Source organism: Lissotriton helveticus, chromosome 7 (genome assembly GCF_964261635.1).
Source record: "Lissotriton helveticus chromosome 7, aLisHel1.1, whole genome shotgun sequence".
NCBI lineage: Eukaryota > Metazoa > Chordata > Amphibia > Caudata > Salamandridae > Lissotriton > Lissotriton helveticus.
Window position 1 is genome coordinate 1098162982 of NC_136068.1, and position 19536 is coordinate 1098182517.

Below are 19536 nucleotides of genomic sequence, written 5' to 3' on the forward strand. Positions count from 1 at the left end.
TTTCGAAACCGCGTCGGATGCATCCTAATCTGCTCGCGGGACAACCGATTCATGTTCGGAACCGGAATCCGAATGGGCAGCCATTCCGACCGACATCGTAATAAGGGCCTATGTGTTGTTGCATACAAAGACAGGCTAGGGCGGAGTATCACAGGTGAAATGGACCACTTAACATTGATGCCAAGCTCAACAAAAAGAAATGCTATCTCTGAGTTTGCAAAAATTAAATAAGTAAGAGAGCAACTTAATTTTTCTCAGTCGCATTTCTTCAATGCCAACTTCAATTATGTGGTTGCCATTGGGAAAATACACGAGTATTCTCTGAAGCAAAAAAATGGTCTGAAATTTCTCCTAAAACTTCCCGTACGTAAAACTTATTCGGATATGTTCTATTTCTGCTTCTAGATATCCCTTTACACTGCAGCCTCTTGAAAACATGTTTCCTTTGTTTTTCAGCCAGCGTTCAAAGAGGTAAAAAGTCATTTCGATAGAATACTGATTCAGAAGACAAGCTACCACCTACCATCAAGCAATTTTAGAAAAAGCTATATTCTACGGAAATTCTTAAGCACAGATTTTTTCTCTGAAGTTGTCGGCTGTTAATGAGCCCTTTGTATCTCGATGAAGCGCGTCGGATTGGTTGAGGTTGCGGCCTTTTTTCGCTGGCCGAGCCCTAGGAATGTTTCCTCACATGATGCCTGTATGACTTGAGGTGCGCGCGGCAGAGTGTGCAGGCGTCCCCGGATAACGGCTCGACTCGCCATCCCCTCTACAGCACACTGACGGCCTTCAGGGTGGGGATGAAGCTAAAGACCGTTTGGGAGAGGGTGACTCGTGCGTTGTCGTCCGGAAAGATGGAGGAGGCGTCCTCGGAAGACAGCCCCTTGCTACCCACGGTAAGAGGCAGTCACAGCCATAACTTTTCTTCTGCCCCTTCTGCTTGGTCCGTACCTTTACCCGGGCTCAATATTTCATAGCTGCCAAGTTACCCAGATTCATGAGTATTGTATTGCTCCAGTCATTTTCCTTAGGATTCTGGGACTTGTAGTCCTGTTATATAATGAAATAAACAAGACTACAAGTCCCAGAATTCAAAGGAAATACCTGAACTGGTGTAACATATTACCATGGACCGCATTCTCGTGTTTGTTTCCGGCACTCCTTTCTGTACTCAGAGTTTCCTTTTCACGTCTACTATGCCTTCGTTGCCCATTTGGTGCAAAACAAAATGATCTTTTAACCTCTTGATGCTTTTCTACAGAGCTCTCAAGTGTCCGAGGGGCATGCGTGAAAAGCTCATCCAGTGCATCTTTTTTTAATCTCTGCAATCAGGTACTTGCAGTCCTGATTTTATAATGGATGTCAGAATGGAAAGAAATACAACGGAATTGGTAGAACTGCACAGGTGTGAAAACGGGGACACCTGATAACTCTGATGCTTATTTAGACTTAGGGGGAGGGGATTCTTCATCACAAATGTCGGCAAACTCGAAATAAGGCCCTCTATAGCTAATGCTTTTCATTCTTCTACACGAAGCACTTTTGTGACTTGATATTTCCCTTTTCAGGAAGCAGAGCTGTATTTACTAAAAAGGTGATGGAAGGTGGGACCTGTTAGGTGATGTCATTCTGGCCTAAAATAACCACTTGCTCTGTACCCCAGTGACCGATCGCATATATAATCCTCAACTTTTGCTCAACAACCTAATGAATTCTGGGAGCTGTAGCCTTGGTTAACTACAAATAACCAGCGATTTGTTTAAAAAAAACAACCGTACTGAAATATTGTCGCCCATGACTTTATCTTGACTTGGAACAAGTTATAATGCCAATGTGACTCCTAGCATATTATTTTGTTTGCTTGCGTATGAGGCGTAGCTCTTGTGGCGGTAACACTCAAGGGGATCAATTTTAACTCCATGCTTTGTTTGCACATTTTCGGGACTTTCTAAACAGCCAAGATCTCACTACATTAAGATAAAGTGATCAGCTAGTCCTAGCTTTGGGACCTCACCACTTTGCATTCTGAAACTTAATATTTCAGTTCGCTAAATTCTGAACTGTAGTGGTTCACAATCTGCCTCATGGATATTAATGAGGTTGTTCTCTGATTTGTGGGCATCAGATGAATGATGGTGAACCGTAGTCAGCAGACTACTCTGCCTGTGATCGCATTACAATGAGGTACAATTTATGTAAAAACAATTAAAACAATGCATCCTGTTTTCCTTAAAGCAAATAGGGCTGTGTTGTTTAAAAAAAAAAAAACAATAATAACTTTTTCACTGAAACATTGTCTACTTCCAAATGTTTTTTTTCCAATGGCAAAGGGGAAGTGGCCCCAAGGGCACACCTGAGGACCCCTTCTCTTTTGCAAATGGCTTTCCACCCATTGTTGGGAATCAGTAAAATATCAATGTTTCATAACAGCGCGCTATTTGAAAGATACACTTTGAAAACACACCTTCCAAAAACCAAGTCATTATGCCCGTCTAAATCCATTTTGTGATTCTTTAACCTTTGTTCATCTGACTCTTGGTCCAATATCCGTAAAAAGATTACATAGAAATACCAGAATGGAAAGTGATGTGAGATAAAAGTATTACATAACACCCGGAACAACCTAGAGAACTGTGCTGAAAATCTTTACTGTGCGGACAATACAAAATATCTTTACGTTAACAACACACTTTTTAGAGTTCTGAGTTGAAACAAGAAAGTTTGTATAATGGGTATTTAGGACAGTGTCATGTATGATACAGTAAACCAAGGGCTGACATTTTAGCCAACAACACTCTGCATGCTTGGATTATTAGGCCATATCTGGAATGGTAGAAGAGAACGACAAGTCCCATAATGCAAAGTGTTATTATAAAAAAAAACAGTACTTGACAAAGATGTGCATCCATTACATCGAAGAAAATAATGACTACAACTTCCAAAAGGCACATATTTGTTAAATGAAGACCGGGGAACTGTAATGCAAAGCCCTGCAGACTTGAAGCAATCTGGCAGTCATGCAGCTTCGCAGACATTGGTTTTTCCATAAATCATCTGGAGAACTTCCTTCCCCTATCATATCCCAGCTGATATACATTTTCTAAACTGTGTTTTATTGTTTCCTAAAGATAGGGAGACCTTTATTGACAGCTTAGTGAGGTACATACCTGTTAACTAACCCCATGTCACCGGAGTGACTTTCAGTCAGTTTTGGCTTGACAGTGATGGGACTTGTAGTTCCACCATTCCCAACTCAAGTAGGTGCCCACACGTCCCAGCACACTCAGGGGCTTATTTAAAAGCCCCTTGCGCCACTGGTACGTCACTTTTTCCCATATTAGTAGTGATGCACTGGCAGCGCAAGGGGCTTGTAAATAAGCCCCTAAGTACTGTTTGCTGAAAACCCAGGACGGCCTCGAAGTCATCCCCATGGCTTAGGAAGCACTGCTGGCTATGGAGCTACTGAGCGAGACCCTTTGGTGCACTTTGCAATCTGATCTTAAAAACTTGACCCCCTTCAGTATTTACAAAAAAAGTAATGGCTTTGAACTGTCTGAGGAGGATCTGATAAGTTCCTATTTGTACCTTTACATGCAAACCTGTCTCGTTGGCAGGGGCGGCTGGTGACATTTGAAAGTGGTGTGGCGTAAATACTGCACTGTGGCGAGCGCGCGCAGCGAGCGAGGCCCAACCACCTATGGGGGATTTGGGGGTTCTCCCACGAGAACATTTTGAAAAAAGAGTGGGCAAATGGTGCATTCTTAAGCACCCTGGACTCACACAGGCACACTGCTCACCCTGCGCTTACACAGACATCACCAACCCTGCACTGTCACAGACATCACTCACCCAGGACTCACACAGGCACACTGCTCACCCTGCGCTCACACAGACATCACCGACCCTGCACTGTCACAGACATCACTCACACAGGCACACTGCTGACCCTGCGCTCACACAGACATCACTCACCCTGCGACTTTGTGGAGTATGGTATTTATTCTATTTTTTAGTGCTCTTTCGTGGGTCGTACAGGCCACGTGAGCATAGATAGCTAATTAATTCATGCGTTTTGCTTTTGCTATTTCTTCATGATGTTAGTGAAGCTCAATATTGTAGGATGTGATTTTTAGAATCCCGGGGGCTGAGTAGCAAACATTGCCATAATGGTAGTCTTTTACCTCCTTTTCTTCTGGTTAAGATTTGGTAACTTGATCTTAATTTTTCTTTTGCCAAGCCCATGTTACCAACAATGCTTAAATAATATTCCTTTTTTAAATCTGCTTCTTAAACACAGAAGTCGCATGCTTTGTTTTAGAACTTGGCCCTAAAAGTGGCTGTACTTTGAGTAAATTCATATTTAGTAGTTTGCTGCGCATACTCTAAATGTCATCTAATGTTGGGTCTGCTGAATTTTATGAACCTTATTCATGGGTCACCCATTTTGCAAAAAATAAAAAAATCTACTCCCGAAAGTTAGATTGAATAAATACTGTCAGCTGTTGACTTCCCCTTCCCCCCAAAAATAAACGTGCGCGTTATTGCAAGGGATGCAGGCCTGCCTCCCCATCTGTAAAGATTTGCTCTCCATTGACGTATAGCATGCTGGTGCGTATTCATTTTACAGTGCAGGGCTCCGAGGATACGTACCTCCGCTGAACCACAACAGGTATGCCCTTGTGGGGCCATTAGAGGCAGCAGGCTGACAGGCCGCGCTCTGGTGTTTCATCAGCCATGCTGGGCCACAGCTCTCCCCGCCATTGATTCCAGCCGCTCACCCATAAAATCAGCATAAAATTGACCTAACACTGCAAGGTCAGATGGGGGTATCTGGAAATTAATCCTCCAGGAAAAGAAAATTCAGGCTTTGTAAATCTCCCGATAAAAGTGCATAAAATCGCAGAATAGGATTATACTGTTTAAGACAATCCTGGCGCTGCAGGGGCACAGGTTACTCTACGCCCAGAGCACGCCCATTGGGAGCCCGAAGGGCTCCTAATGGGCATGCGCAAAAAAGCACGAACACAAGTGCGCATGCGTGGGCAAAAAATTCACCCTCCGTCCCCACGCATGCGCACTCGTGTTACTGCCTGCCTGGTGACAATCATGTCAATCAACATGACGCCCCCCGATGTCATGCTGACTGGCATGCATTGTCAGTTCTCCCTCGGTGTCTCCTGCGGGCGGCTGCGGGCGGGGGGGCGCTACGCCCCCCGCCCCTATGGGCGCTACGCCCCCCGCCCCTATGGGCGCACCGCGCCTGCTCGTTGGTACTGCCCTTAATTATAAAATATATAAAAGACTATGGGCACATGCATCAAAGGTTTTTGCAATCGCAAGCGGTGCGATTCGCAAATAGTGGCCGTTTGCGATCGCAAATTGGCCTTTGGAGATGCATGAAAGTGTTTCCTATGCGCAATTTAAGAATTTGCAATTATTTGCAGATTCCTAAATTGCGATTCCTTAAATGCAATGCTAGAAGCACTTTCAAATAGCTATTTGGGTCCGCAAATTACAGACAAATCAATCTTGTCTGTAATTTGCAAAAACTTTGAAAAATGCACTAAAATGCATTTTTTAAAGTTTTAGGTTACACACATGCCCTTGTGGCATGTGTGGGCGCAACATCCTGCACATCACAATTTCAGGGGTGCAACAGGGTGTCCTTTTGACACCCTTGCACCCTTGAAATTGCATGAGCAATTTGCGAGTACCTACTGGTACTCGCAAATTGCGCATGGGGCTGTAGGCCCATAGGAATGGATGGGAAGGCATTCCTTAATTGCCACTCGCAATTTGCAAGTTGCAATTAAAGAATGTTTAGGAATCGCTATAGCGTTTCCTACATGCATAGGCTTTAGCGATTCCTTAATTGCGATGCCTTAATAATCGCAATTAAGGAATCGCAAAAGCCTACCTTGATGCATGTGCCAGTATATTGCCATTATCTCTACCCCTCTTTCTCCGCTCTCACCAATGTCAAGTCGATGCCTTGGTGCATAGAAGCATCCAGTGGTAGCATCTCGCTATCTGCAGATAATGCTGCATATCAGCCAAGGGGCCTGCATAGTAGGTACTTTTATTTCAATTATTCTATTATAATGTGGCCTTAAATGTCCCATCATGAAAGATCTTTTTGTTGCAACAGGCCAGGGCTGGTCTAGGGAACGTGGACCCACTTGGCGTCTTTGCCACATGCTGGCAATTACACTTGGCTAAATTAGAGAAATTCTGCTGTTAGATTTCACAGGTTCTTCTCTCCTCAAGAGGCTCTTGGAGCAAGTACTCCCTGTACGATATATGTAGGAGACCACAACGGTGTTGTGTGTCTTGATTAACACATTCTTGTTAAGCTTGGAACATTTTCTGTGTTCGGAAGATTGCTTTCAGCTCACTCCAAGTTGATGACTTCTGACTGTCCAGGAATTACCACTTGAACTGACAGGTTTTGTTCAACACCGTTGCTTCCCCGCCTAGACGACTGGCATCCAATGTCCCAACCACTGGAGATTCTTGATGCATTTCCACACAGTATGATAGATTCTCCACATCCAACCACCAGGAAATTCTTTTCCTGATTTCTGTAAATAGTGGAACCAATTTGTCTAAAGGGTGTGTAGTTGGTGATCATAGGATGGTGAAATGTCACAGAAGACGGCCTAGATGAAGCCTTGACCATTGGACTGTGCGTACAAATGCAGCCATGTAGCTCTGAACCCCTAACCACAAGCTGGCTGGAGGGAGCCTTTATGGTGGATAGCAGCATGAGAACCACTGGCTAAAGTTGAATGCTCCTCTTTTTTTTTTTAGAGAAAGACCTTTCCCAGGCCTGCTCTGATCTGAACTCCAATGAACACCAGATTCTTGGACGGAAGAAGTTGGCACTTCGGAATGTTGAGAAGGAGATCTAGATGGGGGAAAGGTGATCATTTTTATTCATTTCTAGATCTGATTTGTTTGATGCATGAGGCAACCAACCATCTGGCTATGGAAACACAAGAATTTCCTGTAGATCAAAATGAGCCACAACTGGAGCCATCATTTTTGTAAATATTTCGGGTCTGACTTTAGACCAAAGGGGAGGACTTTGAATTGCCAGTGTTGATTCTCTACTGCAAACCTCAGAAACCTATGATGGCGACTGGCAATTCAATCAATTCAATTCAAATCTTTATTCAGCCAAATCCATAAAAGCACAGCATTAACAATACTAAAAAAAAAAAACGTACATTTCAACAATGGCATACTCAATACAATGGGAGTTAAAGTACTGAAGTGCAGATTTATGGAACATGTATGTCACAAAATATAAAAATCATTAATTGTTTCTTTAACAATAGAAGCCTGACATCGGCGTAGAAAACATTTTAGCAAAGACAAGTTATCACCAATTAAACATAAAGTGCTCTAATGTAGTAGAAAGCCCAAATATTAGGCTAGTGATTGTGATTCACATATCTTCCTAATATTAAAAGCCATTCTTATGAAATTTAAAATCATATAACACATTTCTGGAGATCCAAGGCATTGCAGGAATATGAGCCCGTCCTTGTGATGTCTCAAGTTAGACTTTTGCAAAATGGGGAACTGAAAAGTGCAAAACAAAGTAGAGTGACTAGTGCTTTGCGTAGAGATATTGTCGAAACCGTATGGAGGTAAATCCATTTGCCATGCCCCTGGCATGGGAAAAGCGAATTTAGAGTGCACTATGCAGAGCCTAAAAAGTACGGGCCAATAGCGCTGTGTGGGATTTGCGATCCATCCTAAATAAAGCTGTATGCCCCTAGTTGTTAACACTAATGAGTATTTGACTATCGATTCCTTAGCATGCGCCTTCTCCAAGCGCAGGTTCATACACTATTCCAGGTAGCATTTCTATACCCGTATTTTATGTTCTTGCCCGATTGTAAAGGGATTATTGTATAATTCTTGAAGGCCTATAGTCTTGAATGATTCCCTCAAGTAAGAGAGTCATAGTACCAGGTCTGCCCTATCGATTGACAGGCAGTCTATGATACAGGTTCTGACAAGGCTAGCCTCAGGGAGGTGGGGGGGGGGGGGTTGGTCCCAAACTTTTATCCATAATAACCATGGAGTCAGTTCAAACAGATCCTCTAGGTATGGCATACTGAGTTTCTTGTGGCTTATGAAGGTGGCAGTGGGCCCTGGAACTGAATTGTTTACACGTAAAGCGGTTTTTAGCCCCATAGAAGATGCCCGCTCTACAATAGTCCCATAGTTCGGCACCATATGCCCAATCCGAAATGCATTCACTTTTTTATAGACTCAAAATTTCTCAACATTTCTGCAATTGGTTTATTCTTTAGCTTGTGGGCAAATCTGAATATGGACTTGGTATTGCTGTTGAAGTGTTGTAGTCTTGACATTAAAAAAAGTGCGGCCCAGCAGAGGGATTGACTAAAAGGAACCACTAAATATGGAGGTAATATTTTGAATAATTTACCTGGAGGTCCAAATCATTCATGTAAGCAAAAAACAAATCTATTAGAGCACAGCTTTCCAAACTTCCCATGTTGGTGACACACCTTTTTGTGGAAAAAATTTCAGGGACACGGTAACGCGAGCCGGAACCCACCTGTGATGTCAGAAGCTGTGATGTGAAAATATATGGGGTGTCCCTTACTCTTGCAGGACCAAAATGGCCTGCACCTCAATATGGTTAACCTGTATATCTCCAAGTACTCAAGGTTTGGGACCAGACCCTATGGTTTTACACAATATCCAATCTTCAATATATGATACGTTGACAGACTATATATATTATTTCTGGGTTACACGTGAGTGCAATTACAAATTACAAGTTACAATTACACCAACAACTTCGTCTGATGTCAGATATATAAATTTATTATTCCTTAATACAAAAATATATTTCAAAACAAATTTAGCAAAAATTTTTGGGACATGTCACATCTTTAAAAATACATATCTATGTGGTCAACACAATTTTATACATGATTCATGCTTTAAAAACACATTTAATACACAGTAAAAGACGTTTAAAATACACAATTGAAAAAAGTCAATACACAAGAATCACAGTTTTTAGTCGACGCAGCGTTTCGGTTTTTCTTATCTCACACCTTCTTCAGGACTGATTCTAGAAAGATATTTATTAAAAACAATAAGGTTACTGTTTGTTGACCCATGTCATGTTTTTAAGTTACATCATTCATTTTGTCCCTAATTTTAACTCGCCCACACTCCTTCCAAGCGTATCACATTTTGTAGAAATTTATCTAAAATACAGGTCTGTTCTATTTTTCTACCCTTCTGTATTCACTGTTTATTAAACTTACAATTTTTACATAAAAACAAGATTTCATACATGATTATCAACCCCTATTCAGGTACTTCGGAGATATATAGGTATTTCTATGACTTAGGGTTCACGGGTGCTCGTAGGACACATATCATCTCTATTGCCTTGTGTCTATTTGGGTATTTATCCCACCATGGAGGTATATCTCTCTCCGATAAGGGCCCAATGCAATCGCCTTACCTTTAAAGCTAATCTTTTTGATTAGTTCCACCTAAATTTTGGTGCCGTTTTTGTGCCCCAGTCTTGTCAGAGCTGGTGCCGGTAGTCATACATAGTACCGATTTCGAATATCTCCTGTGGTGAAAAGAAGGCGTAGATGTACTACTATAAATTTTACATCCTTCTTGTGGCATAATGTGCAAACATGTGTTTTCTTATCTATGTACCTGATCTGGTTCAGGATCTTTTCTTCCACACTGTGCGAGGAAGCCACCGTTAGATTGCAGGACGTAAAGAGTCCTTCAAATATAAACATAGTGTCATTATTTAAATGAACTCTTGGTAAGACTTTTTATTAAGACAGTTCTTACTCCGTAGTACTCACCTAATTGTTAGTGGTTCAGACTGATGTCGCGATTTTCACTCAATTATCGTCGACTGCAGGAAGCTTTGGATTTTAATTGTCCTTCTTGCTCCTCTAAACCCACTGTATTCTATAAAGTTAATTAGTAAAGAATTTTAGTCTAAAATATTACATTCTTTAATCTGTAGTTCTGTCTTACTGGTTCACTTTATTTATTATACATCCTCCTGGGACTAGAACAGTTTTTGTTTATAAACTTTAATTTTTATTTTTAGTTTATAAACTTTAGACTCGTTTTTATCGCTTGCTCTGTTCAGTTAACATCTGTTTACATGTCATTGCGCAATTCTTATTACTGTGTTTCGCTACCACCCTATTCTATTCTCCTACTGGTAGTCTGTCCCTATTCTGCGATATACTACTGCCAGGACTTACTTTTCCAATTGTATTCGGCCTCCCTGCTCCTCGTCACAGCGGCGTCCGCTCCGTATCTAGCTTCGGTTTCTTTGCGGGTTCTTGCTGTTTTCACAGCGATTAGTTGCCTCTTTTTAAGCTCCATTGTTTCATTGGTTGTTTCTTTGCCGTGTTCTGATTGGGCAATTTCTATCCTACCATTGCCCGGATACAGAGTGTGTTAACGCTGTCACCATGGTATCACGTTGCTCTAAATACGATGTTCTGATTGGTAATACTCTAGCCTATCCTTGCTCGGGGACTCCACAGAAGACGCCATTGCTATGGTTACGTTTTTTTCTGTATTTACGATTTGTATCGTGGCTTCCCGCACCTTATTGGTCGATTGGAAGCCTGTTGGGTGGTTGGAAAACCCTCACATTCTCACTCCCTATTTATAATTCGAACGCTTCTCCGTTTGGCCGCGATATATTCCGTGATGGTTCTAAATTATATATTGTGTACTTTATATTTTATATTTTATATTCTCTAAAGACGTCTGTTTGAAGTGGACCGGTATCTTCATGATCATCAATTGACTGTTCTCTTTAGAATCATACCGGGAATTTCATGACGTTTTGATTTTTAAGACTTCCCACACCTGATTGGTCCATTGGAAATCTGGAAGATGGTCAGAAAACTCGCGTTCGCACGCACTGTTTATGATTCAAGTGATTCTCCGTATTACCGCGATGTATTCTATAGCGGTTCTAAGTCATATGTTCAGGGGTGCGTCTAATTAAAATGGGATGGTAATTACAATACCCTTAGTTATCTATTTTCATTAAAATTAAAATTCTACCGGGAATTTCCATAACCATAATCTTGACATTTTGGTTTTGTTATTGGATAATTCTTTCCCAGTCCTCCTTACTGTTTAGTCCACATCTCACACTGTTGAATTTGGACATGTAAAATTGTTCCCTCTTTTTTCTCTTTGTATTGCTGTCGCCTCCTCTTAGATTTAAAGTTACAGTTTCGAGGCCGCACCAGCTCAGATCTTCTACCTTATGACCTGCTGCTACCCAGTGTTCTACTAGGGGAGCACCTTTCTTGTGATTTCTTATTGCAGATTTGTGCTCATTCAGACGAGTCCGTATTTCTCTAGATGTTTCGCCTATATAGCATAGTTTGCATGGACATTGTATTAAGTATATAAGGTTCTTCGTACGGCAATTAGTGAAGCTTTTGATCGTTACTGTTGTATTTTTAGTCTTAATGGAATTCCCTTTAATGATATTTCCACAGTTTACACATCCCTGGCACGGGAAAGTACCGCTGGGCAGGGGTGCGTTGTTGATGCATGGTTGTGATTGGTTGGTGCCATCTCTGTAGGTGTGCACCAACCTATTGCGGATAGTCCTGTTTCTCCGAAAGGAGAACATGGGTTTTGGTATTCTCTCGGATGTTTTATTAGAAATAAGATGCCAGTTCCTGTTTATTATGTTCTTCACCTTATTACTGACTTGACTGAAGTTGGTAACAAATATCAGGGGTTGTGCTTTGTCTCCTACCGATGTTTTTTCTTCAAAAAAACTGTCACGGTTGTAGTACTTTGCTCTCTTATAAGCTTGTCGTACCAACCTTCTTGGATATCCTCTTTCTAAAAATTTTGTTTTGAGTACTTCGGCATGTTTCTCATAATCTTTTAAGGCGGTGCAGTTTCTTTTTAACCTCAGGAACTGACCGAACGGAATATTGTTTTTCTGGCATGGGGGGTGGTTACTGTTGTAATGTAACATAGTGTTTCTATCTGTTGTTTTCGTGAATAGTTCAACACTGAGTTTACCATTTGTGTGTTTAATGATGATATCCAAGAATTCACACTGTTCCCGATCTATGTGTGACGTGAATCTTAGATCAGTGTCTCCCAAATTAAGCCATTCCAGAAATTCAAGTAGCATGGTCATTTCCCCGGTCCAGATAAAGAAAATATCATCTATATATCTGGACCATTCACTAATATTTTCAAAGAAGGGCGCTGCCTGATTGAAGATATGTTGTTCCTCGAACCTAGAGACATACAAGCAGGCCAGGCTCGGCGCACAGGTAGCCCCCATGCTCGTGCCCTTGACCTGCTTGTAGAGGTCTTTTCCAAATAGAAATATATTGTTCTTGAGGACTATTCTGATACAGTCTACAATGAACTGATGATGTGTCGTCAAATCCTGTCCCTCTTGGCTCAACATGTCTATTATCATATTAATTGTTTTATCTTGCGGGATGTTTGTATACAGCGCCTCTATATCTAGAGTCACTAAGATTTGATTTTCCGGATTAAAATGAAGGCACTCTACTTTCTTAATCATTGAGGTGGTATCTTTAATGTAAGCTTTTTGTTCAACCACTAAAGGTTGGAGAAATATATCCACGTACTTACTGAGTGGTTCAGTAAGGGATCCTATGCTCGATACTATAGGCCTCATAGGGGGGTTCTCTAGATCTTTGTGAACCTTGGGAAGGCCGTAGAGAGCTGGAATGATGGGTTTGTTATTCATTAGAAAGGCAAATTCTTCCTCGCATATGACATCATCATCTTTGGCGTGTTGCAGTAGTCTTAAGATATTATCTTGTAAGTTAGACCACTCATTTCTATTAGTTTTACTATAGTGGTCCGTTTTGTTCAATAATTTGTTCATTCTATTCTGATAGTCTGTAGTTGCCATTATTACGATACTACCGCCTTTGTCGGCGGGCTTAATCGTTAGGTCCTCTCTTTGCTCAAGCGTTTTTAATGCATCATTTTCAGCTTTGTTGAGATTGAAATTGGTCCAGTTCTTTTGGTTCAGGAGAGAGTCTATGCTTTTATCCACTACTCTTTCGAATGTTTCTATGTCTTTGTTGACCATATTAAGGGTCGGAGTCCATCCAGATTTATTTTTCAGACCAGATTTGTTGGAACTGGGGTGTCTTTCCCTGCCCTCAAACAGGACACTAAGTCTAATCTTTCTAAAGAATTGTTGCAAATCTCTTTCTAGTGAGTACCTATCTATTGGAGAGCACAATGCATATCCTAATCCTTTCTCTAAAAGCTTTGTTTGAGTTGGTGTAAGATTGTATGATGATAGATTAATGACAGCTGCTTTATGTTGTTGATTTAGTCCCAATTCTTTTGACTCCTTGTTCTGGGACGTTGAGGGTATTGGCCCTGTTGGTTGTAGTTTATTCGGCCCCTCCCCCTCCCTTTCTGCTGTCCATGGTTTTGGTGACGCTGTTCTAAAAAAGATAAGCCTTCTTTGTTTGGACCTGCTGAGGTGTCTCTCTCATTTGTATTTCTCGCCTCATTGTTTTGTTCTCCCTCTGATTCCGAGCTTGTATACGAGGTATCGAAAAACCTCACTCTTTTCTTAGAATGATTGCGTGGTTGTTGCTGCCACGGTTTGCGTGTTTGGTACTGCTCTCTAGGACGGTCATAAAAATCTTTCTGTAAATAGGGATATACTATTTCAGGGTTATAGGCTGCAATGTCTTTGTTAAGTTTGTTGCTTTTTTTGTTCGCCAAGTAATCGCTATACCCTGACACATCGTTTTGTATATCACGAAGTTTAGATTTGGCCTCTTCTAGGGCTGAGCTATTATTTAATTTTGCCTCCAGATCCTCAATTTCCTTTCTTTCATAGACCAAAACTTCCTGCGCCGTCTCGATAATCAAGAGCATCCAGTCGCGGCTGCATCTGTTTGCCACCAAAGTCCAATTTTCTATGAACTTTCTGTTTGTGATAAAAATCCCGGGCTCATTAGTAATCTGTAGCCCCTTGGGAATAATCCCATTCTTACAGTATTCGACTAAAAAGTCCGCATGTAACTCTGCTCGTACTACTTTCTTTTTAAGGTTCCATAGTGTTCTCCACTGTTCCTCATCAGATTTATCTAATCTTATCGTGGTGATGTTTTTGGATGATTTATGTATCAGATTATTAAATTGATCTTCCGAAAAACTATATGTTTTAATGCCCTCCATTCGTCTTTATCTCAATTTCGACTGACGGATGCCGAGACACGTAGTCTATGTTTGTGTGCCAGACACGAATGCCTCCCCAGCTTACTAGCCGAGTTAAGAAGTAAAAAAAGTGATGGGAGGCCCCCTCTTACTGGTTATGTGGGACCAGGGGGAAATTGCGAAAATATATGGGGTGTCCCTTACTCTTGCAGGACCAAAATGGCCTGCACCTCAATATGGTTAACCTGTATATCTCCAAGTACTCAAGGTTTGGGACCAGACCCTATGGTTTTACACAATATCCAATCTTCAATATATGATACGTTGACAGACTATATATATTATTTCTGGGTTACACGTGAGTGCAATTACAAATTACAAGTTACAATTACACCAACAACTTCGTCTGATGTCAGATATATAAATTTATTATTCCTTAATACAAAAATATATTTCAAAACAAATTTTGCAAAAATTTTTGGGACATGTCACATCTTTAAAAATACATATCTATGTGGTCAACACAATTTTATACATGATTCATGCTTTAAAAACACATTTAATACACAGTAAAAGACGTTTAAAATACACAATTGAAAAAAGTCAATACACAAGAATCACAGTTTTTAGTCGACGCAGCGTTTCGGTTTTTCTTATCTCACACCTTCTTCAGGACTGATTCTAGAAAGATTTTTATTAAAAACAATAAGGTTACTGTTTGTTGACCGATGTCATGTTTTTAAGTTACATCATTCATTTTGTCCCTAATTTTAACTCGCCCACACTCCTTCCAAGCGTATCACATTTTGTAGAAATTTATCTAAAATACAGGTCTGTTCTATTTTTCTACCCTTCTGTATTCACTGTTTATTAAACTTACAATTTTTACATAAAAACAAGATTTCATACATGATTATCAACCCCTATTCAGGTACTTCGGAGATATATAGGTATTTCTATGACTTAGGGTTCACGGGTGCTCGTAGGACACATATCATCTCTATTGCCTTGTGTCTATTTGGGTATTTATCCCACCATGGAGGTATATCTCTCTCCGATAAGGGCCCAATGCAATCGCCTTACCTTTAAAGCTAATCTTTTTGATTAGTTCCACCTAAATTTTGGTGCCGTTTTTGTGCCCCAGTCTTGTCAGAGCTGGTGCCGGTAGTCATACATAGTACCGATTTCGAATATCTCCTGTGGTGAAAAGAAGGCGTAGATGTACTACTATAAATTTTACATCCTTCTTGTGGCATAATGTGCAAACATGTGTTTTCTTATCTATGTACCTGATCTGGTTCAGGATCTTTTCTTCCACACTGTGCGAGGAAGCCACCGTTAGATTGCAGGACGTAAAGAGTCCTTCAAATATAAACATAGTGTCATTATTTAAATGAACTCTTGGTAAGACTTTTTATTAAGACAGTTCTTACTCCGTAGTACTCACCTAATTGTTAGTGGTTCAGACTGATGTCGCGATTTTCACTCAATTATCGTCGACTGCAGGAAGCTTTGGATTTTAATTGTCCTTCTTGCTCCTCTAAACCCACTGTATTCTATAAAGTTAATTAGTAAAGAATTTTAGTCTAAAATATTACATTCTTTAATCTGTAGTTCTGTCTTACTGGTTCACTTTATTTATTATACATCCTCCTGGGACTAGAACAGTTTTTGTTTATAAACTTTAATTTTTATTTTTAGTTTATAAACTTTAGACTCGTTTTTATCGCTTGCTCTGTTCAGTTAACATCTGTTTACATGTCATTGCGCAATTCTTATTACTGTGTTTCGCTACCACCCTATTCTATTCTCCTACTGGTAGTCTGTCCCTATTCTGCGATATACTACTGCCAGGACTTACTTTTCCAATTGTATTCGGCCTCCCTGCTCCTCGTCACAGCGGCGTCCGCTCCGTATCTAGCTTCGGTTTCTTTGCGGGTTCTTGCTGTTTTCACAGCGATTAGTTGCCTCTTTTTAAGCTCCATTGTTTCATTGGTTGTTTCTTTGCCGTGTTCTGATTGGGCAATTTCTATCCTACCATTGCCCGGATACAGAGTGTGTTAACGCTGTCACCATGGTATCACGTTGCTCTAAATACGATGTTCTGATTGGTAATACTCTAGCCTATCCTTGCTCGGGGACTCCACAGAAGACGCCATTGCTATGGTTACGTTTTTTTCTGTATTTACGATTTGTATCGTGGCTTCCCGCACCTTATTGGTCGATTGGAAGCCTGTTGGGTGGTTGGAAAACCCTCACATTCTCACTCCCTATTTATAATTCGAACGCTTCTCCGTTTGGCCGCGATATATTCCGTGATGGTTCTAAATTATATATTGTGTACTTTATATTTTATATTTTATATTCTCTAAAGACGTCTGTTTGAAGTGGACCGGTATCTTCATGATCATCAATTGACTGTTCTCTTTAGAATCATACCGGGAATTTCATGACGTTTTGATTTTTAAGACTTCCCACACCTGATTGGTCCATTGGAAATCTGGAAGATGGTCAGAAAACTCGCGTTCGCACGCACTGTTTATGATTCAAGTGATTCTCCGTATTACCGCGATGTATTCTATAGCGGTTCTAAGTCATATGTTCAGGGGTGCGTCTAATTAAAATGGGATGGTAATTACAATACCCTTAGTTATCTATTTTCATTAAAATTAAAATTCTACCGGGAATTTCCATAACCATAATCTTGACATTTTGGTTTTGTTATTGGATAATTCTTTCCCAGTCCTCCTTACTGTTTAGTCCACATCTCACACTGTTGAATTTGGACATGTAAAATTGTTCCCTCTTTTTTCTCTTTGTATTGCTGTCGCCTCCTCTTAGATTTAAAGTTACAGTTTCGAGGCCGCACCAGCTCAGATCTTCTACCTTATGACCTGCGGACTCGTCTGAATGAGCACAAATCTGCAATAAGAAATCACAAGAAAGGTGCTCCCCTAGTAGAACACTGGGTAGCAGCAGGTCATAAGGTAGAAGATCTGAGCTGGTGCGGCCTCGAAACTGTAACTTTAAATCTAAGAGGAGGCGACAGCAATACAAAGAGAAAAAAGAGGGAACAATTTTACATGTCCAAATTCAACAGTGTGAGATGTGGACTAAACAGTAAGGAGGACTGGGAAAGAATTATCCAATAACAAAACCAAAATGTCAAGATTATGGTTATGGAAATTCCCGGTAGAATTTTAATTTTAATGAAAATAGATAACTAAGGGTATTGTAATTACCATCCCATTTTAATTAGACGCACCCCTGAACATATGACTTAGAACCGCTATAGAATACATCGCGGTAATACGGAGAATCACTTGAATCATAAACAGTGCGTGCGAACGCGAGTTTTCTGACCATCTTCCAGATTTCCAATGGACCAATCAGGTGTGGGAAGTCTTAAAAATCAAAACGTCATGAAATTCCCGGTATGATTCTAAAGAGAACAGTCAATTGATGATCATGAAGATACCGGTCCACTTCAAACAGACGTCTTTAGAGAATATAAAATATAAAATATAAAGTACACAATATATAATTTAGAACCATCACGGAATATATCGCGGCCAAACGGAGAAGCGTTCGAATTATAAATAGGGAGTGAGAATGTGAGGGTTTTCCAACCACCCAACAGGCTTCCAATCGACCAATAAGGTGCGGGAAGCCACGATACAAATCGTAAATACAGAAAAAAACGTAACCATAGCAATGGCGTCTTCTGTGGAGTCCCCGAGCAAGGATAGGCTAGAGTATTACCAATCAGAACATCGTATTTAGAGCAACGTGATACCATGGTGACAGCGTTAACACACTCTGTATCCGGGCAATGGTAGGATAGAAATTGCCCAATCAGAACACGGCAAAGAAACAACCAATGAAACAATGGAGCTTAAAAAGAGGCAACTAATCGCTGTGAAAACAGCAAGAACCCGCAAAGAAACCGAAGCTAGATACGGAGCGGACGCCGCTGTGACGAGGAGCAGGGAGGCCGAATACAATTGGAAAAGTAAGTCCTGGCAGTAGTATATCGCAGAATAGGGACAGACTACCAGTAGGAGAATAGAATAGGGTGGTAGCGAAACACAGTAATAAGAATTGCGCAATGACATGTAAACAGATGTTAACTGAACAGAGCAAGCGATAAAAACGAGTCTAAAGTTTATAAACTAAAAATAAAAATTAAAGTTTATAAACAAAAACTGTTCTAGTCCCAGGAGGATGTATAATAAATAAAGTGAACCAGTAAGACAGAACTACAGATTAAAGAATGTAATATTTTAGACTAAAATTCTTTACTAATTAACTTTATAGAATACAGTGGGTTTAGAGGAGCAAGAAGGACAATTAAAATCCAAAGCTTCCTGCAGTCGACGATAATTGAGTGAAAATCGCGACATCAGTCTGAACCACTAACAATTAGGTGAGTACTACGGAGTAAGAACTGTCTTAATAAAAAGTCTTACCAAGAGTTCATTTAAATAATGACACTATGTTTATATTTGAAGGACTCTTTACGTCCTGCAATCTAACGGTGGCTTCCTCGCACAGTGTGGAAGAAAAGATCCTGAACCAGATCAGGTACATAGATAAGAAAACACATGTTTGCACATTATGCCACAAGAAGGATGTAAAATTTATAGTAGTACATCTACGCCTTCTTTTCACCACAGGAGATATTCGAAATCGGTACTATGTATGACTACCGGCACCAGCTCTGACAAGACTGGGGCACAAAAACGGCACCAAAATTTAGGTGGAACTAATCAAAAAGATTAGCTTTAAAGGTAAGGCGATTGCATTGGGCCCTTATCGGAGAGAGATATACCTCCATGGTGGGATAAATACCCAAATAGACACAAGGCAATAGAGATGATATGTGTCCTACGAGCACCCGTGAACCCTAAGTCATAGAAATACCTATATATCTCCGAAGTACCTGAATAGGGGTTGATAATCATGTATGAAATCTTGTTTTTATGTAAAAATTGTAAGTTTAATAAACAGTGAATACAGAAGGGTAGAAAAATAGAACAGACCTGTATTTTAGATAAATTTCTACAAAATGTGATACGCTTGGAAGGAGTGTGGGCGAGTTAAAATTAGGGACAAAATGAATGATGTAACTTAAAAACATGACATCGGTCAACAAACAGTAACCTTATTGTTTTTAATAAAAATCTTTCTAGAATCAGTCCTGAAGAAGGTGTGAGATAAGAAAAACCGAAACGCTGCGTCGACTAAAAACTGTGATTCTTGTGTATTGACTTTTTT

The 19536-nt window shown here is 40.4% G+C and overlaps 1 protein-coding gene and 3 long non-coding RNA genes across 4 annotated transcripts in view; 2 read left to right on the forward strand and 2 right to left on the reverse strand.

The window, feature by feature from the left end:
- Nucleotides 1-444: 444 nt before the first annotated feature.
- The window catches only part of TSPAN10 (tetraspanin 10), a 95405-nt gene continuing 76313 nt past the window's right edge, over nucleotides 445-19536 (forward strand). Inside the window, exon 1 of the mRNA XM_078650773.1 lies at nucleotides 445-896. Coding sequence (XP_078506899.1) covers nucleotides 801-896 — 96 coding nt within the window. The 5' untranslated portion in view covers nucleotides 445-800. The remainder of the gene's footprint in view (nucleotides 897-19536) is intronic.
- LOC144767245 (uncharacterized) lies at nucleotides 9211-10088 on the reverse strand. Its single transcript, XR_013598118.1, has 3 exons — nucleotides 9888-10088; nucleotides 9730-9802; nucleotides 9211-9637 (listed from the first exon to the last, which is right to left on the reverse strand). It is a non-coding gene; the product is annotated as an uncharacterized LOC144767245 (long non-coding RNA).
- On the reverse strand, nucleotides 14895-15907 carry LOC144767246 (uncharacterized). The gene is made up of 3 exons (XR_013598119.1): nucleotides 15707-15907; nucleotides 15549-15621; nucleotides 14895-15456 (listed from the first exon to the last, which is right to left on the reverse strand). It is a non-coding gene; the product is annotated as an uncharacterized LOC144767246 (long non-coding RNA).
- LOC144767247 (uncharacterized) lies at nucleotides 18485-19497 on the forward strand. Its single transcript, XR_013598120.1, has 3 exons — nucleotides 18485-18685; nucleotides 18771-18843; nucleotides 18936-19497. It is a non-coding gene; the product is annotated as an uncharacterized LOC144767247 (long non-coding RNA).